At 44.0% G+C, this 25,607-nt stretch overlaps 1 protein-coding gene across 2 annotated transcripts in view; it reads left to right on the forward strand.

The window, feature by feature from the left end:
- The window catches only part of vps50 (VPS50 EARP/GARPII complex subunit), a 317,917-nt gene that overhangs the window by 199,113 nt on the left and 93,197 nt on the right, over positions 1-25,607 (forward strand). The window contains exons 17-21 of one of the 2 annotated variants that reach the window (XM_085988277.1): positions 4,544-4,634; positions 4,849-4,902; positions 13,854-14,030; positions 16,419-16,537; positions 20,969-21,075. In XM_085988277.1, the coding sequence (XP_085844403.1) occupies positions 4,544-4,634; positions 4,849-4,902; positions 13,854-14,030; positions 16,419-16,537; positions 20,969-21,075 (548 nt within the window). The remainder of the gene's footprint in view (positions 1-4,543; positions 4,635-4,848; positions 4,903-13,853; positions 14,031-16,418; positions 16,538-20,968; positions 21,076-25,607) is intronic. The other variant, XM_085988278.1, reaches the window with a different exon arrangement.

Raw genomic sequence — 25,607 nt, forward strand, 5'->3', positions numbered from 1 at the left:
TCAATAATCCCTTCCTTCAGGAGCCGCTCCACTTCGGTTTTAATGAAAACCCTGTCCCCGGCACTGTATCGCCTGCTCTTTGTGGCGATGGGCTTACAGTCGGGGGTGAGGTTAGCAAACAGTGGGGGGGGGGGGTGACTCTGAGTGTGGAGAGGTTGCACCTGGTGCGCGGCGGGCAATTTGGAAGCTGCTGGCTGCGGACTGTGAGTGGGGGTAGGGGTCCACCGTACGCCATCGTAACGCTTTTAAGGTGGCACTGGAAATCTAACCCCAGCAGGACGGCAGCGCAGAGGTCGGGCAGGACCAGAAGTTTAAAATGATCGTACACAGTCCCGTCTACTACGAGTGTCACCACGCAGTAGCCGCCGATGTCCGCCGACTGGGACTCGGAGGCCATAGAAATCCGCTGGTGCGCAGGCAGGACTGGGAGAGAGCAGCGCCGCACCGTGTCGGGGTGGATGAAGCTCTCCGTGCTCCCAGAGTCAAAAAGGCAGATTGTATCGTGACCATTTACCTTAATGTCCATTGTGGAACTGGCCAGCTGGTGCGGTCTCGCTTGGTCCAGTGTAACGGATGCCAGCGTAGGGGTCGGTGTGTCGCTGCGGGTATCAGATGAGGCGGTGTTGGGGGCCTGCTGCGTTCCAGCTGTCGTCCAAGATGGCAGCGTCCATGATCCCCATGTGGCTGGAGGCGTCCAAAATGGCTGCTGTACCGGTGGTTCGCACATGGCCGGGGAGGCCCAAGATGGCGGCCCGCATGGCCCACACGTGGCGCTGCTGGGGTTCGGGGTGGCTTTGGCCCTGCAGACGCTAGCGTAGTGTCCCTTCTTCCCGCAGCCCGAGCAGATCGCGTTTTTCGCCGGGCAGCGCGCTCTAGGGTGTTTTTCCTGGCCACAGAAGTAGCATTTCTGGCCTTGGGACACTGCTGTCTGGCCTTGGGACACTGCTGCGGTAGTTGGGCCATTGCTGGGGTGTGGCTGGAGTGGCACGGCGCTATGAGGCGGTCCTACCGTGTCCCAGGCTGTCATTCCCCGCGGCGTCCACGGTGCAGAGGAGTAGGCATCCATGCCCCGGTAGGCTGCATCCAATGATAGTGCGAGTTCAGAGGCCTTGTTGAGGTCGAGGTCACTCTGCTCCAACAGTCGTTGTCGGGTGTAATTGGATCTGTGGCCCGCTACAAAAGCGTCCCGGATAAGTTCCTCTGTGTACACGGCGGCCTTTACATCCTTACAACCACAGGCCCGGCCAAGCACAGACAGTGCCTGAAGGTATTCCACGGTCGATTCCCCAGGTTGTTGTTTACGACTCCCCAGAAGGTGCCTGGCGTACACTTCGTTCACTGGGCGCGTGTACTGGTCCTTGAGGAGCTTGATAGCGTCCGCGTACGAGGTCGCGTCTTGGATGACCGAGTACACTCGGTGGTTCACTTTGGAGGTCAGGACATCCAGTTTGTCCTCGTCCGATTTGATTGCTGCGGAGGCGGTCAGGAATTTTTCGAAACACTTAAGCCAGTGAGTAAACTTGGTGGATGAGTCCGCCTCCCGATGATCTAAGTCCAGGCATGCTGGTGTGAGGATCTTCTCCATTATAAAAATTTTGTTAATAAAATTGATGCGCTATCAATTACTCATAAAAGACTGAGAGTTAAGAGAGTAACTAAAGGCTTTTATTAACAAAAGAATGAAGGTCTGCCTCGAGTGGTCGACCGGTCCAGAATACAAAGGGCTGGGGAGCAGTCACCTTTATACTAGGACTTGTGGGAGGAGTCAGCCGAGGCATGTCCAGGCATGTACACAGTGGAATACAAACAGTGGTTTACCACAGTTACACAGGACCAGATCTAAGGTTGCTTGCTCCCTGGTCGGTTCAGTTACATACTGCTCAAGAAACCATCCCTAATACACTCAATGAACTCATCCTCAAGGCAGCCCTGCCCAATTTGATTTGTCCAATTAATATGATAGTTAAAATCCCCCATAATTATAGATGTTCCCTTATTACAAGCCTCAACTATTTCCTGATTGATACTCCGTCCAACAGAGTTGCAACTGTTCGGAGGCCTATAGACTACGCCCACTAGTGTTTTTTTCCCCTTATTATTCCTTACCTCCACCCAAACTGTTTCATTATCCTGATCTTTTGACCCAATATCATTTCTCTGTATTACAGTGATTCCTTCCTTTATTAACATAGCCACCCCACCTCCCCTTCCTTCCTGCCTGTCCTTCCTGATCGTTAAATAACCTGGTATGTTTAATTCCCAGGCATTGTCACCCTGCAGCCATGTTTCTGTAATGGCCACAAGATCATACCCATATGTAGTTATTTGTGCCATTAACTCGTCTATTTTGTTACGAATGCTACGTGCATTCAGATAGAGAACTTTCAAATATGTTTTGTGACACTTAGTTCCTGCTTTTGCCCTTTTTATTACTTTACCTTTTACTCCATACCTTCTGCCCCTTCCTGACACGCTCTGGTTTTTAATTTCCCCACTGCTACCTAAGTCTATGACCTTCTCTGTTGTCATTTTTATTATTTGCTCTCTAGGAACCTCCCCCCCACTAGTTAGTTTAAAGCCCTCTCTACAGCCCTAGTTATATGATCCGCCAGGACTCTAGCCCCAGCAATATGCAGACAACACTTGTGTCTGCAGTCACTCGGAGGTCGAACTCCAAACCATCGGCAACAACTTAACTGAAGCGTCTGAGAGCATGGGCCTTACTCTAAACATCCGTAAGACAAAGGTCCTCTACCAACCTGCCCCCGCCAAACCGTACTGCCTCCCGATTATCAAAACCCACAACAAGGCCTTGGACAACGTGGACCACTTTCCATACCTCGGGAGCTTACGGTAAACAAGGGCAGACGTCGACAATGAATTCCAACACCGCCTTCAGTGTGCCAGTGCAGCCTTCGGTCGCCTGAGGAAGAGTGTGTTTGAAGACCAGGACCTCAGACCCGACACTAAGCTCATGGTGTACAGAGCAGCAGTGATACCCGCCCTGCTGTATGCATCAGAGACATGGACCATGTACAGCAGGCACCTCAAAGCACTGGAGAGGTACCACTGACGCTGCCGCCGCAAGATCCTGCCAATCCATTGGCAGGATAGACGCACCAACGTCAGTGTTCTCGCTCAAGCCAACAACCCCAGCGTCAAAGCTTTGACCACGCTCGATCAGCTCCGATGGAAGGGTCACATTGTCCACATGCCCGATACGAGACTCCCAAAACAAGCGCTCTACTCGGAGCTCCAACACGGCAAGAGAGCCCCCAGGTGGGCAGAGGAAACGCTTCAAGGACACCCTCAAAGCCTCCTTGGAAAAAGTGCAACATCCCCACTGACACCTGGGAATCCCTGGCCCAAGACTGCACAAAGTGGAGGAGAAGCATCCGGGAAGGCGCCGAACACCTCGAGTCTCTTCGCCAGGAGCAAGCGGAAGCCAAGCGCAAGGAGCGCACGTCAACCCAAGCCACCCGCACCTTCAACCACCGTCTGCCCCACCTGTGACAGAGTCTGTAGGTCCCGCATTGGACTCATCAGTCACCTGAGAACCCATTTTTAATGTGGATGCAAGTCATCCTCGGTTCCGAGGGACTGCCTAAGAAGATAAATGCAAATGATCTTAATGTCCCTGTACCCAAAAGAGTGCTTTCATCGGTGCCTGAAGTCCATTCTTTTCATGTTAATGAGGACCAGCAGGAAAACACATGCATAGCATCTTTAGGAACTTGCAATTGGGGAAGCTTTTCAATTTTTAATGTGACTTATACTTATGACATAAAAATCCATTCAACGAAACAGAAAATACAGAGCCGTTCACAGTGAAGATAATTTTTTTTTAAACGCTGAAAAAATTGCAGTTAAACACCAGAAGGATGACTCTTTTCTGCTGCGCCTGAAAATGCGGTCACAAATGTTAAGAGACTCTCGAACAAGGGCAACTGGAGGATAATTGCATTTGAGAGTCAGGCGTGGGGGCATTTTTGTGAGTGGAGAATTGTTTGGATGGAGGGTTTGATGGACAGACGTAAAAGATCAAGGCGACTTCTGTGTATTGTTAAACGCGTAACTCATTTGTGTCCAAAATTCCGCCATGTTTTAAGCCACAGGTTACATGTGTCTCTGAGCGCAAATACAGAGGAAACTCCAGGCCCCTACTTCTGTGTGGGCTTGTCAAAAAAAAGCACATTATGCTACATTGATAATTGTTCCTGTTCCCCGAGAACAGATATAATTTTGTATAGTTTCAAAATAGCTAATGCTAGTGGATTTTCAAGAGGTGAATCTTGATGATCTCGTGGAAAGAAAGTTGAAGCAGCTACGAGAAAGCTCACTTGTCAAACTGCTTCAGGGTGTTCTAAAGCTTGCGTACTGAGTGGCCTAAGGAAGTCCACTTACTGAGGTGTTGCACTGCACTAATATAGCATTAGCAGATTGAGGGAGTAGAAAGAAATCTATAAAACCTAATGCTTGTTTATTTATGTAAAATAAGTATTATAATTAAAATATTAATGAACTATTTTATTTGTTTCTGTAGAATACGCCTTGAAGAACTGCGAATGTTTTTGGAAAATGAAACTTGGGAACTATGTCCTGTGAAGTCAAACTTCAGTATTTTGCAATTGCATGTAAGTGATCACTGTCAGGAGAGGCGTTTGTCAAGCCTACTTTAACCCTCAAAGGAATGCACCACTATTACAAGAGAAAATTAAAATATAAATGAAAGTTTCTGTGTGCATTTTTCTCTTTTTAATCATATCTACTATTGCAAAATTACAAAAATCTGTTTGTGTGATTGCAAAGTTAGTATATCCTAAAACAATGTATTGTCATTTATCCTAGATATCTGTGTCACAGGAGAGGCTTACAAATAAGTGGAGCTCCCCTGATGACTTAGTGAGTAAATGTATTATGTGGTTTGGTAGTGAGTTAGCACATTACGAAGGCTCTAGGTTAGAGTTTTGGTTTTGCTTTATGTAGACTGGGACAGTGGTGGAGGCACTGCAATTGGCCTTTGCTTTCATGGCCAGAGAGGGCAAATTTGGTAACCGTTCTCATTCCTGATTGATGGCTCGTGAGCCCCATGTAGGAAGTGCACTTGTAACAAAAAGATCAAGCTCTGCTTTGATACCCCCACTCGGTTGACGCCATTAGCCTCACACGCAAAGGGTGGCTACTTGAGTGAGGGCTGTTGATGCCATGGAACAAGAGACTCTAGGTTTAATCACTGCTTTTAGGAGAAGAGTGGAGGAAATTGGAGGGGGGAGAAAAAGGAATAATTTTAGTACTCAAGATACTGTATATAGAATTTCCAACTGCAGATCATTTCTCAATAAATCACCAGTCGTGACATGACATTCATGAAACCTCTTGTGTAAACAGCTTCATGCATCAGGAGAGGTAAGCTGACAGCCACTGTCACCGTACAAACTGACAAAAAGGAACACATTTATGTACTAAGTAGTAATGAACATGAAGAAATGATTTCAAGGATATATTTGTATTATCTAGAATCATAGAAACTTACAGCACGGAAGGAGGCCATTTTGGCCCATCGTGTCCGCTCCGGCCAACAAAGAGCTATCCAGCCTAAACCCACTTCCCAGCTCTTGGTCCATAGCCCTGCAGGTTAGAGCATCCCAAGTGCACATCCAAGTACTTTTTAAATGTGATTAGGGTTCCTGCCTCTACCATCCTTTCAGGCAGTGAGTTCCAGACCCCCACAGCCCTCTGAGTGAAGAAATTTCCCCTCAAATCCGCTCTAAACCTTCCACCAATTACTTTAAATCTGTGCCCCCTGATTTTTGACCCCTCTGCTAAAGGAAATAGGTCCTTTCTATCCACTTTATCTAGGCCCCTCATAATTTTATACACCTCAATAAGGTCTCCCCTCAGCCTCCTCTGTTCCAAGGAAAACAGACCCAGCCTATTCAATCTTTCCTCGTAGCTAAGATCCTCTACTCCCGGCAACATCCTTGTAAATCTCCTCTGTACCCTCTCTAGTGCAATCACATCTTTCCTGTAATGTGGTGACTAGAACTGCACACAGTACTTTAGCTGAGGCCTAACTAGTGTTTTATACAGTTGAAGCATAACCCCCCTGCTCTTGTATTTTATGCCACGGCTAATAAAGGCAAGCATTCCGTCTGCCTTCTTAACCACCTTATCTACCTGGCCTGCTATCTTCAGGGATCTGTGGACATGCACTCCAAGGTCCCTTTGTTCCTCTGCACTACTCAGTGTCCTACCATTTAATGTGTATTCTCTTTCCTTGTTTGTAGTGTATGTACCTTTAAGAGGAACTATGTTTTTGAAGCCCCTGTATACTGTAGTACCAGTAGTGACCACTCGGGTATATAAGCCTGTGTAGCGTCTTGTGTAGTTAGTTCACCTCCAGACTTTGTTCAGTAAACACTTGTTAAATCAACTCCTGCATTCCGTGTCTTCATTAACACACGGATCTAACATTGTTAGCCCTTCCCAAATGCATTACCTCACACTTCTCCAGCTTGAATTCCATTTGCCACTGTTCTGCCCACCTGACCAATTTATTGATATCTTCCTGCAGTCTACAGCTTCCTTCTTCAGTATCAAACACACAGCCGATTTTAGTATCATCTGCAAACTTCTTAATCATACCCCTTATATTCAAGTCTAATTCATTGATATATATCACAAAAAGCAAGGGACCTAGTACTGAGCCCTGCGGAACCCCACTGGAAACAGCTTTCCAGTCACAAAAACACCCATCAACCATTACCCTCTGCTTCCTGTCTCCGAGCCAGTTTTGAATCCAACTTGACACTTTGCCCTGGATCCCATGGGCTTTTAACTTTGTGACCAGTCTGCCATGTGGAACCTCATCAAAAGCCTTGCTAAAGTCCATATACACTACATCAAATGCACTACCCTCATCTACCCTCCTTGTTACCTCCTCAAAAAATTCAATCAAGTTTGTCAGACACGACCTTCCCTTAACAAATCCGTGCTGACTATCCTTGATTAATCCGTGTCTTTCTAAATGAAGATTTATCCTGTCCTTCAGAATTCTTTCCAATAATTTTCCCACCACCGAGGTTAGGCTGACTGGCCTGTAATTACTTGGTCTATCCTTTTCTCCCTTTTTAAATAAGTGTACCACATTAGCAGTCCTCCGGCACCACACCTGAAGCTAGAGAGGATTGAAAAATGATTGTCAGGGCCTCTGCTATTTCCTCTTTTGCTTCGCTTAACAGCCTAGGATACATTTCATCTGGGCCTGGGGATTTATCCACTTTTAAAGCTGCTAAACCCCTTAATACTTCCTCTCTCACAATGTTTATTTCATGTAATATTTCACACTCCTCCCCCCGATAGCAATGTCTGCTTCACCCCTCTCCTTTGTGAAAACAGATGCAAAGTATTCATTAAGAACCCTACTGACGTCTCCCACCTCCACACACAGATTACCCTCATGATCTCTAATAGGCCCTACCCTTTCTTTAGTTATCCTCTTACTCTTAATATATTTATAAAACATCTTTGGGTTTTCCTTGATTTTACTTGCCAAGAATTTTTCATGCTCTCTTTCTTTGCTTTCCTCATATCCTTTTTAATTGCACCCCTGCACTTTCTGTACTCCTCTAAAGATTCTGGAGTATTTAGCGCTCGGTATCTGTCATACGCCTCCCTTTTTTTCTTTATCCTACCCTGTATGTCCCTAGACATCCAGGGGGCTCTAGATTTGTTAGTCCCACCTTTTTTCTTTAAGGGCACATATTTGGTCTGAACCCTCCAGATCTCCTCCTTGAATGCCTCCCACTGCTCTGACACTGATTTACCTTCAAGTAGCTGTTTCCAGTCCACTATGGCTAAATTCCCTTTGAGCTTAGCAAAATTTGCTTTTCCCCAATTTAGAATTTTTATTCCTGGTCTATCCTTGTCCTTTTCCATAACTACATTAAATCTAACAAAATTATGGTCATGAGCACCAAAATGCTCCCCCACTGATACGCCCAGCTTCATTCCCTAAAACTAAGTCCAGAACCGCCCCCTCCCTTGTTGGGCTTGCAACATACTGGCTAAAAAAGTTCTCCTCGATGCATTTTAGGAATTCCACACCCTCTATACCCTTCACACTAATTTTATCCCAGTTAATATTGGGGTAGTTGAAATCCCCTACTATTACTGCCCTATAGTTTTTGCACTTCTGGGAATTTGTCTACATATTTGCTCTTCTATCTCCCTCTCACTGTTTAGGGTCTGTAGTACACCCCCAGCAGTGTGATTGCCCCTTTTTTGTTTTTCAATTCGACCCATATGGCCTTGTTTGATGATCCCTCCAATATATCATCCTTCCTCACAGCTGTAATAGTTTCTTTAATCACCCCCCCTCCCTTTTACCTCCCTCTCTATCCCGACTGAAAATTCTGTAACCAGGAATGTTGAGCTGCCATACCTGCCTCTCTTTCAGCCACGTCTCTGTAATAATAGCTATAATATCATAGTCCCAAGTATCTACCTGTGCCCTCAGCTCATCTGCCTTGTTCGATATACTCCTTGCATTGAAGTAATACCATTTAGTACAGGCAAACCTCCTTCTTGACTACTATCTAGCCCTTGATTCCTCTGCCCTTCCAATTTACTTTCTACGTTTTTGTTTTCCAATTCCAGTTTTTCTTCCCTCCCTATTGACTCTATACTTAGGTGCTACCTTTTGAGGTCCTGCTTTTTAACCTCTTTCCTAGCTCCCTAAACTCTGCCTGCAAGACCTCATCCCTCTTCCTACCTATGTCGTTGATACCGATAAGGGCCGCGACCTCTGGTTGTTCACCCTCCCCCCTCAGAATGCCCTGCAGCCATTCAGTGACATCCTTGACCCTGGAACCAGGGAGGCAACATACCATCCTGGAGTCACGTCTGCGGCCGCAGAAATGCCTGTCTGCTCCCCTAGCTATTGAATCCCCTATCACTATTGCTCTCTCTCTCTCCTCCTACCCCCTCCCCCCCCCGCCTTTGCAGCTGAGCCTTCCATGGTGCTGTGAACTTGTTGGCTTTGGCTGCACTCCCCAGAGGAACCATCGCTCTCACCAGTACTCAGAATACTGGTTGGTGAGCAAGATGGGCTCAGGGGACTCCTGCACTACCTACCTGGTGGTCCTCTTCTGTCTGACGGTCACCCATTCCCTCTCTGCCTACACACTCTTAAGCTGAGGGATGACCACCTCCTAAAACGTGCTATCCACGTAGCTCTCAGCCTCGTGGATGCACAGCAGTGACTGCAGCCGCCGCTCAAGCTCCGTAACCCGGTGCTCGAGCTGCTGTAGCTGGCGACACTTCCCGCACATGTGGTCGTCCAGACCACGGGAGGTGTCCAGGAACTCCAACGTGGCACAGGATGTGCATTCCACGGGTGTGAGCTGCCCTGCCATGCCTCGAATTAACAGACTATTTACTAACCTAGCTGGAATAAACTTAAAACTTTAAGAAAGCCAAGTAAAAACACTTACCAGATACTCACCAATCAGCTCCCTCTTTTTGAACATTTGGTTTTAAATCCCAGCTCTTAATTTAAACCAATGCCCAAGATAAAGAGAGAAATACTGACCAACCAACCAATCACTTTCCCTGCATTCCTGTGACATCACTCCTTGTTTTTGTTGTCAGGTCCGCTCCCTCCGCTCTCGGGCCTCGCTCTGCCGCGCTCTTTATATCCTCAGGCTCGGCTCTCGCTCCCTCTCCGATCCGCTGCCTCCGCTCTCGGGCCTCGCTCTGCCGCGCTCTTTATATCCTCAGGCTCCGCTCACGCTCCCTCTCGAGTCCGCTGCCTCCGCTCTGAGCCCAAGACTGGAGTCAGCAGCTTGTGCTGCACTTGCTAACATAGATGTTCTTTTAATTTTAGTCTATCCAGACACTAGAGTTCATAACTGAATAGATATTTCACTACCTGTGACCCTCCATTGATTTTTCTTGACATACCTACCAGCTCCCTCTTAAAATGACTAGTAATCTGCCTCAATTGCTTTGTTGGGCAGTTCTTTCCAAAAATTTGCCACCCTCTCCAGGATAATTTTGGAATAGTAGGTGATTTTGGCAGGAGAAAGTGAGGCATGGTAAAGCTTGATATGCTCGAGCCAGATCTGCCAATTGAAGATGAGGTCAGTTGAGTGTCAGGAATGCTCTTTATTTGCCTCTTCTGAGCATCATTGTCATACTTGGAGCCATGGTAAACCATTTCTCATTCAACTTGTCAATACTTTTAAGGATTTTGAATACCCCAGTAAGATTCCCTCCCATTTTCTCTAGTGTAAACTAACTCGGTTTTAGTAGTCTCTGCTTGTAGCTCAGGTGCCTGATGCTGGGTATCACATGGGTCACTTTTCCCAGTGCTACGATGGCTTTCCTGTAATATGGCAACCAAAACGGCACATAGCATACCAGTTGGGTATGAAGCAATGCTCTGTATAGACTCACTGTTACATTCTGTGACTTGTGTTCTATTCGAGGCACTATATAACTAAAGATACTGTGCAGGCATTGTATCAAAAACCTTGCTGAAGTCTACATAAACAATGTCCATTACTGTCATCCCTACTGTTATACATTTACCCCCCACCCAGCCTTCATTCCTTTAAATCAAAGCAGGCAAATAAAGAGCATTCCTGACACTCAACTGACCACCTCTACAATTGGCAGATCTGGCTCGACCATATCAAGCTTTACCATGCCTCACTCTCTGCTGCCAAAACCACCTACTATTCCAAAATTATCCTGGAAAGCAAGAACAATCCTAATATTTTCCATAAATAAACCCTTCTCAAATGCTCTTCTCCTGCCCCCTACACCCTGCCTCCTATATCAAAGGCGAGGAGCTCATGGAATTTAGTTTTAGCTCTGAGATGGAGACCATCTATGCAACCAACTGTGCTTCCTTCCCCTTCATTTCCTCCTCCATCCTGGATCCTCAAGTCTTCAAAGATTCCAGTTTCAGCTGCTCGTCACTCTCCACCTTCTCACCCATTCCCTCCCTTGCTCTCTTCAAATTTATTTTTTCCATTGGACCTACCTCCTGATCTGAGATCCTCTCCCCACCCAACTCCTGATCACCCAGCTACCACTCTTTGCCCCCATGTGTGTTCATGCTCTATGAGAGTGTTCTTGCATGGTTCCACTCATAACTATTTGAATTTAGGTAGCACATCTCTAGCAATGGCTTCTCTTCCTTTTCTACACTATCATACCAGGAGTCCCCCAAGTATCCGCCCTTGGCCCCCTCTTTTCCTCACCTAGCTGTTCCTCTCTGCCACTTCTCTTGACTTTGCAATAATTTCATTGCTACCAGACTGCCTGTCTGACATCAAGTCTGATCAATTACAGCTTTCTTCAGCTTAATATTGGGAAGACTGTAATTTTTGTTACTCGCTACAAACTGCTATCCGCATTGATTCTATCCCAATCTCTGGTCTCTCACTCAGATTTAGCATAATCATGTTCCTTCGCAACACCTTCCAGACTTGCTCATCCTCCTGTATCCTTTGATCTTCTGACTGTCTGTGCATCCCACGCTCATTCTGTCCATCATTGGTGGCAGGGCTTTCAGCCCCCTAGGTCCTGCTTTCTGGAACTCCCTTCTGCGATTCATCCAGCTCGCTACCTCTCCCTTTTATATAAAAAAAAAGTCTCAAAACACACCTTTTCTCTGAAGCTCTTTGACCCTGAGCTTCAAATTGCATATGCATTCCATTACCACAACCAATTATTTCCACCTCTGCAATATTGCCCATTTCCACCTAAGATCCTCATCCACTGAAAGCCTTATTTGTGCTTTTGTTACCTTTTAGACTCAATTCCAATATTCTCCACCTTCATCCATTATCCTTCAACTTCAAACTTTTCCAAAATACAGTTGCTTTCTCTCTCTCACCAAACCCCACTTGTCCATTGTTTCTGTCCTCGTGGACTTTCACTGGTTCCCTATCCCCAAACATGTTAAATTTAAAATCCTCATCCTTGTCTTCAAAACTTTCATGGCCTCGCTGTTCTCTACCTTCGCAACCCCTTCCAGACTTGCTCATCCTCCTGTATCCTTTGATCTTCTGACTGTCTTTCTGTGCATCCCATACTCATTCTGTCCATCATTGGTGGCAGGGCTTTCAGCCCCCTAAGTCCTACTTTCTGGAACTCCCTTCTGCGATTCATCCAGCTCGCTACCTCTCCCTTTTATTTAAAAAAAAAAAAAAAAAAAATAGTCTCAAAACACATCTTTTCTCTGAAGCTTTCAATCACCTTTCCTAAATTCTCCCTCCTGGCTCAGTTTTCCATTTGTTTTGCTGCTCTATAGTACCTTAGGACATTTTGTATGTTAAAGACAAAATGTAATCTAAGTTGTTTATTCACAAGTTCTGGCACCATCTCAAAGAATTTTAACATTTGTCAAACATCATCCCCTCTCTCCAATAAATTCATTCTGATGCCTTGATGACTTTGTATTTCTTTAGGTATTTCAAAATACCCTTTGTCAAGATAACACCAAATATTTTATCCATGACAAAATTACACTGGCATGTAATTTCCAGGACAGTCCTTTTGTCAAAAGATGGGTTCCCTTCCCTTCAGTCCTTTGGTACAACTTCCAATTCTAATGATTACCTAAAGATCCTCCTTGTCCACAGCCCATCTGGTCTCAAAGCCTTATCCTCTTTCAATATCTTCAATGTTTCCTTCACGTCCTTTTCAATAATTACTATTGTCTTTAAGATTTCCCCCTCCTCTACCAGAAAAGCCAGCCTTTCTTCCAGGACAGTGTCAGATGCATTATCTGTGAACAGTATAATCAGGATATATGCCATTTCCCAGTTATCTGATCCCATTCCCCCATTGTGCCATTGAAAAGTCCTACTACTTTCTTGACTTTGTTTATTTTGGATGTAGTTATGTTTTCAAGTTTCCTGCAACCCTTCTCTCATTGTCTGTTTTTGTTTGCCTATCTACTTTTCTAACAATCTTCATCCTGTCTTTATACTCACGTCTGTCGCTCACTGAAGCTGAATGTCTATATTTGAGTAACACTCTTATTCCTTGCTTAATTCCTTTGTTGTCACATAGGTTTCCTCTCGTTCTCATTGTACTTTATATCCGGTAATTCCTGGATTGCATTAAAAAATAGATCTCTTCTCTAAATTTTGTCCCTCTAACAATCTATTCTAGTCCAACTCTATTAGCTGCTTCCTCATTCTGTCAAAGTCCACTTTCCTAAAATTAAGATTCTGCATTGTACTCTCCTTATCCTGTGGTGAGTCTGATGTCAAACTATATTATGTAGTGGTCACTCTTCTCCCATCTCTGATTTGTTATGCAGAAGCAGATCCAGAGTTCTTAACCTGGGTCAAAAAGCAGTCCCTAATCACGTCAAAGACCTCGGTGTCTCTGCATTAATTTTCTGTTCAGGTTTGTCTGAGGGTTTGTGTAGTTGCACAAAATATGGTCTGAGAAATGTTAAATTTTTCCTTTATAGATGAGTTGAAATTGTTCAATGTTATGTCTGTGGATAATTCTAATTACCATACACAGAAATCCATTTATTGATAAGTGCCTTAGCTATGTTAATGCTATGTTACAAATGGCTATGGGCTCTTGCCATTTTTAAGGAATTTCTAATGACGCAGACCTCCAAAGTAACGAAAATGTTGAACAAGAGTTGCACGTTGTTGCCAATAAAATAAATTACTATCATTTTGCTTCATTGAGCATATTTTCAATACAAATGTATCCTGACTTGTTTGCTTAGATTGAAATACAGTGTTTTAGCTATTATTAGTCCTAAATCCTAATCTTTTTAAATGATCTTAATGGAAATTTATTGCTTTTAGGAGTTTAAATTTATGCGACAGTCACGTTCCCCTTCTGTGTCACCTAGCAAGCAATACACAACATCAGCAGCAGCAGCAGGGTCTCTATTTGACCAGTACCAAAATGGTAGAAATCCATTTGAACAGCAGACAGACAGCAAAGATGATGAAACAGAAGATGTTCTTGCTGCTAATGGGGTATGACCATCTCTATTTGCAGTGCTTTAAAAGGAGAAATTTTCAGTGATTTTAGTTGGTGGCAAGAGAGCAATCTTAAATAGCTGAAATGAAACTAATGTCAGAAGTGTCTGTAGTGATTTTGAGAGGGGAATACATGTTTATATATTTTGTGCAAATCTTCAATCTGTCATAAAGACCATTTTCATAATGCTGACATTACTGAAGTATGCAGAAAGGAGAGCCTGATTTTCACAGGCTGGCAACTGGTTTTTAAAATCACCTTGAAAGCTAGTTACAAGAACAGAATAATGTATTGAGACAGAAAATAGAATTTGTCTTTGTTTCATTTTAAATGTTTTATGGCATCTATAACTAACGAGGAAAACTTAAATTCCTGCAGCTATTTCCTTTGCTGATGACGTGCTTCATCATGATAAATTCTTTAAAGGAATATATGTGTTAATTATCTGGTTCTGCTACCCTCTGGGTTGGCCACAGCTATGAATACTGGTGGAAAACTGATCGTGTTGTTTATCCTAAGTTATATTGCCATAAGCATATTAGTTGATGGTTGCTTTTTCTTTTCACTGTTCCTTGCACTGTTCATACAGTGCCCTTTGACAGCTTAACAAGTTTACCAAATGGGCAGCTAAGCTGAAACAGACCAGGACGGCAACTGAACCCAGCCAGGGCATCAGCTGGGCCCCACAGTTGTCCTCCGTGCCCTGGCTTAGGAATGGAAAAATCGGTCAAGTTCCCTGCTCTTGGTCACTGTTCATGATCCCCACACACTGCACTTCACTGAAGGGATGATTAGGTTCATCAGTAATTTTCTCCCTACCCCCATCCCTGTGAATAGTAGCCACTCCAGTGAGGCACCGGAAGGTGACTGCTGCCTCTGGAGCCATACCCTAATTAAAAACTCAAAACTTTCAGTAGAGGAGGAGAGAAAAAAATCAGCATGGGCAGAGGCCTGGGAGCTTGTCTTCAGCACATCACCTTGGCCAAGGAATCTGTGTGGGAAGGCTAAAGAGGAAAACTGGAAACAACAAAATTGGGCTAAAGTGGCTGAGTTGGGGCAAGCAGACCTGTTTTGGGAGGCATTTATATTTATATATAGGCCCAGAAATTCGGGTCGGAGGCTTCCCGCGGGTGCAAGCCTCCGACCTGCACTTACCTAACGCGCCGGCCGTTGTGCTGTGGGCCCGTGTGGGATTCCGATCCTGGGCCTGCTCCAACTGCCGGCGTGCAGTGCTTGCGTATCCCAGGGGCGCAGTTAGTTCGATGCGTCCCCTGGGATCACATGGGCCATGGAGAGCCAATGGCAGCAGGGAATGCTTCATTCATAAAATTGACAGGAAGAGCTGCCAAAACTATAAATACTATAAGCCCCAAAACATCACTAAAACTTCAAATAATATTTTTTTTAAATCACATTTTTAAAATAACTATAAATTACATAAAATAACTATTTTAAACAATATAAATTTTTGAAAAAATTAATTACATTTTCTAACGGGGCTAAAAATAAACTTACCTTTCTTTAAAGTATTTAAAAATAATAAAGCTGTGGAAAAAATGTTTTAATTTTAATTAATTCACCACTTACCTTGTTAAAAGCAGGCCTTGCGCCTGCTTTTTACATGTGTAACTCCTGGAGACTTACCCCCCCCGGAGAAAGCTGGAAAAAAACCATAAGTTCCATGCGCACGCTCTGCCTCTCCGGCGCACGCGTTCGACCTCTGAACCCCTTCCTTTAAGGGACCGGAAGTTCCGGTTTCCCGCGCATGCACGAAACCGGCACTTCCATTGGGCGTACACAGTGCGTACTCACCTGTGGAGACCCAAATTTCTGGGCCATAAACCTCTGGGAATTGGGTTCAACTCTAGATTGACTGATGGGATGAAAATCTCTTTTTGCGTGGACATTCTCGATCCTTGACCATCTTGGCACTCAGTACAAAACTGCCCACATTTATGTACAAAATGTAATTTTAATTAAAAAGGCCATAAAAATAACTCTGCAAGAAGTAGAAAAACATTGTACTGCTGCAACACAGGGTGGTCTTCTGATATGCGGCAGAATAGAGGAAATATTGCAATTTACCTGGCCAAAATATACCGGAGCTGGGAAGGTTTCCAGTTGGCACTGGATTCCCAATCATTGATTAGCTCACCTATACATGCAGCAGTTTCACCAAACTATAATGGTACATTAAGCTACTGTGCTCTACTGCCCATGAAACATTCTGCTTGAATTTTACTAGTTCTGTTGCCTTTTGTTACATAGTGCAACATGTGTATTCAACAAAAAAAATCTTAATTTACCAGCGTAATCTTAGTGATATTTGGTTAGATGGATTACCAGTTCCAGGTAATTGCATTGAGTATTGTTTCTGTCCACAGTATGAATCTGATGAATTGGAGAAGAGTGCTTATCAAGACTATGATAGTGACAGTGATGTTCCAGAAGAGCTTAAAAGAGACTACGTGGATGAGCAGACTGGTGACGTTCCAGTGAAAAGGTAGAGCATGATGAGTATTTTACAAAAAGGATATGATTGAGTGAATGTTTAGGAGCAGTGTACATTTTATTTAAAGGTATTATCTTAGGGCTTTGGAACTTTCTTGCATAGTTAGTGCAAATATTGATTTTGACATGTTTGCTATTTTCACCACTGTCACCACTGTACTTCCATTTTTTGTGGGTATTGTTACAATTCAGGTTGTCTCCTAACACCTTTGTCTAACAGCAAAAAAAGTAATTTTGATAAGTGGACTAAACCACTGAAACCACCTGTTAACCAAAATATGCACCCTATGTGTGCTGCAAGTCAGATAACATGACATGGGACTAGCAATTCCCCTATAATTATGGTATAATATACCGGAGATCACATGTGATGCCCACCACATTCTCCAGCCTGCTCCAAAAGGTATTCACTACCACACTGTCGGACCATATTGCTGAGGATAAAATGAAGTCAGGTTTAGTTACAAATGAAATATTGCATAGAAACAGCAAGATCCACATAGTATAAATACTTATAAAACAAAGTTACAGTCACTTCACAAGGGATCAAGTCCACAGTAATGTTTTTTAGAATTTAGTTCTTACTCAATTGGTTACATGATAAAAGCTCTTGGATGAAACAGTAATTGTGGATTTACAACAGCGCGGTGCTATATGTGGATCACGAGATTTCTATGTCTGCCATGGAGTCCAATGGGGGGATTTTAACCCCACAGGATGGGTAAGGGAGTGGTTAAATTCTTAAATCTGAAACCCCAACCCACCGCGAATGCGCCTACTTCTGGTTGAGGAACCAACTAGGGAATAGGCTATTTTAGACCTAATGTGGTTAATTAGTAATCTTATGGTAAAGGGTCCTCTGGGGAAGAGTGATCATAATATAATATAATTTGATATTGAGTTTGAGAGTGATGTCGTGAAGTACTCACCTAGGGTCTTAAATTTAAACAAAATCAGTTACGTAACTATGAGGGGTGAGTTGGCTAAGGTAGATTGGGAAATTAGATTAAAAGATATGACGGTGGATAAGCAATGGCGAACACTTTTTATAAAAAAAAAATACTTCATAATTCTCGGCGAATATACATTCCCTTGAGAAATAAAAACTCTACGGGAAAATCAGTCCAACCATGGCTAGCTAGAGAAGTTAAGGACAGTATTAGATTAAAAGAAGAGGCTTACAATGTTGCCAAAAAGAGTAGTAAGCCTGAGGATCGGGAAGGTTTTAGAAAGCAGCAAAGGATGACCAAGAAATTGAAGAGGGAGAAAATAGAATTTGAGAGTAAGCTAACAAGAAATATAAAAACAGAGATAAGAGCTTCTATAAGTATGTAAAAAGGAAGAGAGTATCAAAAGTAAACATGGGTCCCTTAGAGGCAGAGACAGGAGAAATTATAATGGGGACTAAGGAAATAGAGATGCTAAAACAAATACTTTGTATCTGTCTTCACAGTAGAAGACAAGCATACTAAAAATAGTGGGGAACCAAGGGTCTAATGAGAGTGAGGAACTTAAAATATTAGTAAAGAAAAAATACTGGAGAAATTAATGGGACTAAAAGGCGACAAATCCCCTGGATCTGATGGCCTACATCCTAGGGTTTTAAGAAGTGGTAGCAGTATTGTGGATGCATTGGTTTTGATCTTCCAGAATTCCCTAGATTCTAGAATGGCCTCCGTGGATTGGAAGGTAGCAAATGTAACCCCGCTATTCAAGAAAGGAAGGAGAAAGAAAACACGGAACTACAGGCCAGTTAGCCTGACAGTAGTAGGGAAAGTACTAGAAGCTGTTGTTAGGGACGAGGTAACCGGGCACTTCGAAAAGTATAATATGATTAGGCAGAGTCAACATGGATTTATGAAAGGGAATTTTGAGGGTATAACTAGTAGGGTAGAACCTGTGGATGTAGTATATTTGCATTTTCAAAAGGCATTTGATAAGGTGCCACACAAGAGGTTGTTACACAAGATTAGAGTTCATGGGATTGGGGTTAATATATTAGCATGAATTGAGGATTGGTTAACAGACAGAAAACAGAGAGTAGGAATAAACAGGTCATTTTTGGGTTGGCAAGTTGTAACTAGTGGGGTGCCACAAGGATCAGTGCTTGGGCCTCAGCTATTTACAATCTATATCAATGACTTAGTTGAGGGGACCGAGTATAATGTATCCAAGTTTGCTGATGCTACAAAGCTAGGTGGGAAGGTAAGCTGCGAGGAGGATGCAAAGAGACTACAAAGGGATATAGACAGATTATGTGATTGGGCAAGAACGTGGCAGATGGAATATAATGTGGGGAAATGTGAAGTTATCCACTTTGGTAGGAAGAATAGAAAAGCAGAATATTTTTTAAAAGATGAAAGACTAGTAAATGTTGGTATTCAGATGGATTTTGGCGTCCTTGTACACGAATCACAAAGTTAACATTCAGGTACAGCAAGCAATTAATAAAGCAAATGTTATGTAAGCCTTTATTGCAATGGGGTTGGCGTATAAAAGTAATGAAGTCTTGCTGCAATTACATAAGGCTTTGGTGAGACCACACCTAGAGTACTGTATACAGTTTTGGTCTCCTTAACTAAGGAAGGATATACTTTCCTTAGAGGGGGTATATTGAAGGTTCACTAGATTGATTCCTGGAATGGGAGGGTTGTCGTCTGAGGAGAGATTGAGTAGAATGGGCCTATATTCTCTGGAGTTTAGAAGAATGCCAGGTGATCTCATTGAAATGTATCAAATTCTTAGAGTGCTTGACGGGATAGGTGCTGAGAGGCTGTTTCCCCGGTTGGAGAGTTGAGAACTAGGGGTTATGATCTCAGGATAAGGGGTCGGTCATTTAGGTCTGAGATGAGGAGAAACTTCACCACTCAGAGTTGTGAATCTTTGGAATTCTCCAGCCCCGAGGGCTGTGGAGGCTCAGTCATTGAGCATATACAAGACTGAGATAGACAGATTTTTGAACACTAAGGGAATCAAAGGATATGGGAATAGTGCGGGAAACTGAATAATAATTCAACTTTATTGTCATTGCACAAGTACATGAACAACGAAATGTGATCTTGCAAGCTCCCATGACTGGGAGAAGCAAAGCCGCTGCGTCGGTGCGCGCCGCGATTCCATTTCCACCATTCCTCCTGTCCGACAATCTTCAGCCCAACGCCCGGGCCTGCTCACCAGCCGCTCCTCCTTCCGTGACCTTCTCACCAACCACCCCTCCTCGGGGCTCCTTCCGTGACCTTCTGCACCTGGTCTTCCCTGATGGTCACCCCTCCAGGTACTAACTTATTGAATGGCGGAGCAGGCTCAAGAGTGCTTTATGGCCTACTGTTGCTCCTATTTCTTAAGTTCTTATATAATTAATGGGGGCAGGTGCTCTCAAGAGGTAGGTCAGTAATTTACATATGTTAATGAGGCTGCATGCCTCAAGTTTAGGAGCCATTTAGATTTAATGGCTGTGGCCCAGGTTTCCCAGGGCTTGGGGAAATCTGGCAGCTGAAGGGAGGCAAGAACTACCGGATCCGTCAGGCAAGTGCTTTTCCAGCACTGCTCGCTGGGCCAGGAGATGGAGTGCTTCACCCCGCACCGCCCCCCCCCCCCCCCCCAAGCTAAGCTTGGACCGCGGCCCCCCCCCCCCCCCCCCCGCTATCCTTGGACCCCGCACCCCAAGCGATCCTTGGACCCCGGCCCCCCCCCCCCCTCACGATCCTTGGATCCTTCGGCCCCCCCCCCCCGCCGACTCCCCATAATCCAAAGACCACCCCGCCCCCCCCCCCCAACGATCCTTCAACCCTGCCCCCCCCGTCGACCCCCCATAATCCGCCGAGATCCGCCGACTCCCCATAATCCAAAGACCACCACCCCCCCCCCCCCCTTACCAGCACTTTAAACTATTTGTGTCCGATTGGGGTGGTTTGGTTTGGAATCTGATAAAATCCCATCTTCCTTCAAAGGCTCAATAATTTGATTAGCGTCTAGAACCAAGCCGCTGCATGTTGGCTAAACTATAGATCAAAGAGCCTACTAATAATTTGCAGGCAATTGGGTTCTAGTCTCTATTTTTACTGTTATTAGGGAAATACAGTTTCAAACTTAAATTATAAAAGAAACTCTCTATCTGCGGGGATATAAGAAATATTGCAGAAATCTCCAAAAATATAATTAACATTTTAACTTAGATAATAAATTGCTTTTGCAACTAGTTATTAGCTACTTGATCAACAAAGTTGCTTTTTGTATTAACTGATTGACAGTCTCAAATACTGTAATAGACAAGTGGCAGAATAAATACTGATGTATACTGTCGGCCTGATAATGCCACACTGTTGAACGGCTGGTTTCTGAACCAGCCCATGAAGTCTTTTGTCACATTTTGCCTTGAACTTCTCATTAGACTTGCAGTAATTAGATTTCTGTTTTTAATTAGTGTTTCCAAAGAAACCCTGAAAAGTAGAAAGAAGTCAGACTACTATCTGAACAAGGGCAATACACTCATTTTAACAAACACTACCTTGAATGTAATAAGGCTTGTTGGTGAGTATGGAAGCTTTTAGTTGAATTTAATTGAATGCCTTGTATTGGTAATGAATGTCACTGGCTTACAATGATCCCCTGTCTCTCTCCCCACCCCCCCCCCCTCCCCCAACACAATACAATACAATACAATAATACAAATCGCTTTATTGGCATGATAAGGTACATCTTATGTTGCCAAAGCATCAAAATACATTTATGGTTGAACACATAAACGCGGTTCCATTCATACAGTGTATAAACAGGTATATCCCTGAGTTTATAAATATATTTTCGCCTTGTTTATATATACTCTTGTCTTAGTTTACTGGTTGTCCCTCTGTTCATGGCAAGCTGTAACATAGTGTGCCGCCAGTGTTACACAGCTTCTCTCCTCCCCCAGTAGGAATGGGAGTTTTTGGTTGTCAGTCAGATTTCTGAATTCAGGGCATATTTGTGAGAATTTTTGATAGAAATTCTCTCTGATGCCCTGATATTTTCCACAGGCTGTGAGGAAGTGCATCTCTGTCTCAACTACTCCCTGACTGCAGTGAGAGCATATCCTGTCTTCTCTTGGCAGCCTGGTCTGCCTGTGTCTGCCTTTTTCGATCGCTAGGCTATGTTCGCTAAGTCTGTACCTTGTCAAGGTTCTTCTTTGAATTTGAATTTAAAATCCTCATACTCATCCATAACACTCTCCACAACCTCATCCAGCCTACCCTACCTCTGCAAATTTCTCTAGTCTTGCATTCTCACCTGTGCCTTCCAATGCTCTGGCTCTGTAACCTTCTGTGCATCTTCTTCCCGCCACCCCCTTCACCGTTTATGGCAGAGTTTTAAGCGGTCTTGGACAATTGAAACCCTGCCTAAACCCCTCCACCTCTCTATTTCTCTGCTTTTCAAAGCTTCCTCGAGACCCATCTGTTCCACCAAACCTTTGGTAGCTTTTCTCAATCTCCACAAATGTTTCCAGTCCTTTCTTCCTCTGTGAAGTGTCTGGGGACATTTTTATGCTCAAGGTTGCAAGTTGTCTCCTTTTGATATATAAGGTTTAATAATATTCTAGACAAAGAAAGCGGAATTAGGCGCAAAATTATTCACTGAAATTGGGAAGCCAAACCCAAAGGGTTTATGAATTTGTTGCTTCCTGACATTTGCTGTTGATATTTGTATATTGCGCTATTCCCAAGGGTGATACTTTCTTTATCCTGCATGCTGATGTGGTTAAGTGCTTTTTAGAACGTGCATAAAATGAAAATGTTAATGATATTGTTAGCTCCAGTAACCCAGAGGTTGTCTCATCAGCGTTCCATCCAGATAATGAAATTGCTCGCTGATCATGACAACCCATTGTTCCAGAGATGAGAAGTGTGATATAATTGCTAATTTTCCAATCCATAGCCCAGGTGTACTGGTTCCATTTTTAGCACCCCTACTGCCCTCCAGCGGAAACCAGTTAACTCGCAGCAAACCATGTATTAAGCTTAGAGCTAGATTCTTACTATATGTTTCATACATTTGTTGTGATGGTAAAGCATGAAATCTGGAACAAGTTCTTTATTGCAGTGAATCTTATGCCATTGCTCAGTGAGTTGAAGAATTTAACATTTTGTAATGTAAGGTGGTTTAGCCCCTGTGACATGTGTCCGATCACCATCCCAGCAGAGTGTCTCTCCCCCTCCCCCTCTCACTTTTCTCTTGCTCAGCCTTTCCACCATTTAACATGTAAAAAATATTTTTCCACTTTTTCTGACTGTTCTTACTCTCCTATGTTATCTGTTTCTCATGTTTGTTTGTACACCTCCCTATCTCTTCAGTTTCCTCCAACATTCACACTGTCACGTGTCAGCCTTGACTCAGTGGTTGCACACTTGCCTCTGAGTCATAGGTGTGGGTTCAAGTCCCACTGTAGAGACTTAAGCACATAATCCGGGCTGACACTGCACTACTGCACTGAGGGCTTGCTGCACTGTCGGAGGTACCATTTTTCGGATAAGACGTTAACCATTAATAATTTTAAATCTGCGATCAATAGTTTTTTGCTAGACAACTGGGTATAAAAGGACCTGGCGCCAAGGCAGGTGGATTAAGTTAAGATACAGATCAGCCGTGATCTCATTGAATGACGGAAGAAACTCGAGGGGCTGAATGGCCGACACCTGTTCCTATGTTCCTAAACCAAGGCCCATCTGTCCTCCAAGGTGGACGTATAAGATCCCAGGACACTATTTCGAAGAAGAGCAGGGGAGCTGTCCCCGGTGTCCTGGCCAATATTTATCCCTCAACCAACATCACTAAAAAAAACAGATTAACTGGTCATTATCTCATTGCTGTTTGTGGAAGCTTGCTGTGCCTAAATTGGCTGCCATGTTTGCTACATTACAATAGTGACTACACATCAAAAGTACTTAATTAGCTGTAAAGTGCTTTGGGACATCCGAGGTCATGAAAGGCACTACAAAATGCAAATTCTTTGTTTTTTCACATGGAAAAATTGAAGGGAAGAGATGAGCACAAGAATAACATGGATTGGGTGGATGAGGGTTATTGGGAAAGTGCAGAAAAGTGGACCAAGGTAGTCTGGAGATAGAAAAAGAAACTCTTAATAGGTAGATACTGCATGCTTGGGGGGAAAAGCAGAGAGGATGATGGTCATACAGTGAATCATTTAGGATTGCAGAACCGTCAGCGGATGTGTATCTGTTGCAGATTCCAGGATGACTTGTTGGTGTTGATTGATACCTGCATGGTCAGAGCCGATCGGACAACAAGATAAATATTAGATGCTTTTTGCTGTTTATAGCTCTCCTTTTTGCTGCACGGTCTGTGTCTTTCTCTCAAGATAATGTGGTGGAAATTCCTTTTGGCTGTTTTCGAGCCTGAAATGGGTGCTGCACACAAAGCTCACTCCCCAGCTAGGAGGCCTGAGGCCAGCCTGAAATTGGGCCTTGGACCTCATTTAACATTATTTGGCCGAGCTGCCAGCGCCTGTCACTCTTTCACCGCCAGCTTGCCCATTTTACTAGGATGAATGTCGTGCCGTTTATCTACCATCTGTAATTTGACCATGCTTGTACAGGAATTGGCAAAACTGTGCTAAAAACAGGAGGCTGTGGGGCTGGTTATTTTAACCTTCAAGTGCCTTCTGACTGCTTTAAATTCCAGAAATTGTGCTTTTAAAGAATTGCATTTACTATTGAATGAAGCAGGGTCTACCATCATAACTTAATTGTTTTAACTGTATTTGAATTCTTTAAATCAGAATGAATAGTTTTATTTTCTTAAAGTATATGCTTTATACATTTATTTTTGAGGGTTATTAATTTTCTGCTCACTAAGCTGAGAGAAAGGAACATTTTCTTTCCTAATGTTTACATCCCTGTTTTCAGAGCAGGTACAGTACAGGTTGAATTAGGGATAAACTTCTATCCACACTAACCTAACTCAAGAACGTCTCATACTACATTTCCATTTTTGATGTTGGATGTCTTTGTATGAGATTCAGTTCATGCTAAACTGTGCACTGATTATGCCATTAAGAATTGGTCTGAGATTGTCCAATCTCATTTCACTTAACCCTTACAGCTGTCAGAGAGAGGAAACTTGGGTCCTTCTGTGCTCAATTAAATCCCAAAAATGATAGAACTATGTTCTTTCCTCTGCACCACCAGGTTATCTATTTTCTTAAATGATCGATCTTCATTATTATCAATATTTAGTGTCTAATTACTAGAATACTATCTTTTCTTCTTAGGCAGTCCCTCAGGAACTGAGGATGACTTGCTTCCACATTAAAAATGAGTTCACAGGTGACTGACTAGTCCAATGCGGGACCTACAGTCTCTGTCACAGGTGGGTCAGACGGTGGTTGAAGGGGCGGGTGGGTGGGGTGCTTGGGTTGACGTGCGTTCCTTGCGCTTGGCTTCTGCTTGCTCCCGGCGAAGAGACTCGAGGTGTTCGGCGCCTTCCCGGATGCTTCTCCTCCACTTTGTGCGGTCTTGGGCCAGGGATTTCCAGGTGTCGGTGGGGATGTTACACTTTTTCAAGGAGGCTTTGAGGGTGTACTTGAAGCGTTTCCTCTGCCCACCTGGAGCTCTCTTGCCGTGTTGGAGCTCCGAGTAAAGCGCTTGTTTTGGGAGTCGCGTATCGGGCATGCGGACGATGTGACCCGTCCATCGGAGCTGATTGAGCGTGGTCAAAGCTTGGATGCTGGGGATGTTGGCCTGAGTGAGAACACTGACATTGGTGCGCCTATCCTGCCAATGAATTTGCAGGATCTTGCGGAGGCAGCATTGGTGGTACCTCTCCAGCACTTTGAGGTGCCTGCTGTACATGGTCCATGTCTCGTAGACCATGAGCTTAGTGCCGGGTTTGAGGTCCTGGTCTTCAAACACACTCTTCCTCAGGCGACTGAAGGCTGCACTGGCACACTGAAGGCGGTGTTGGACTTCGTCATCGACGTCTGCCCTTGTTGACAGTAGGCTCCTGAGGTATGGAAAGTGGTCAACATTGTCCAAGGCCTTGTCGTGAATTTTGATAATCCGGGGGGGGGG

This window comes from Somniosus microcephalus, chromosome 5 (assembly GCF_052327205.1).
Source record: "Somniosus microcephalus isolate GS21.2 chromosome 5, FLI_Smic_1.0, whole genome shotgun sequence".
Lineage (NCBI taxonomy): Eukaryota > Metazoa > Chordata > Chondrichthyes > Squaliformes > Somniosidae > Somniosus > Somniosus microcephalus.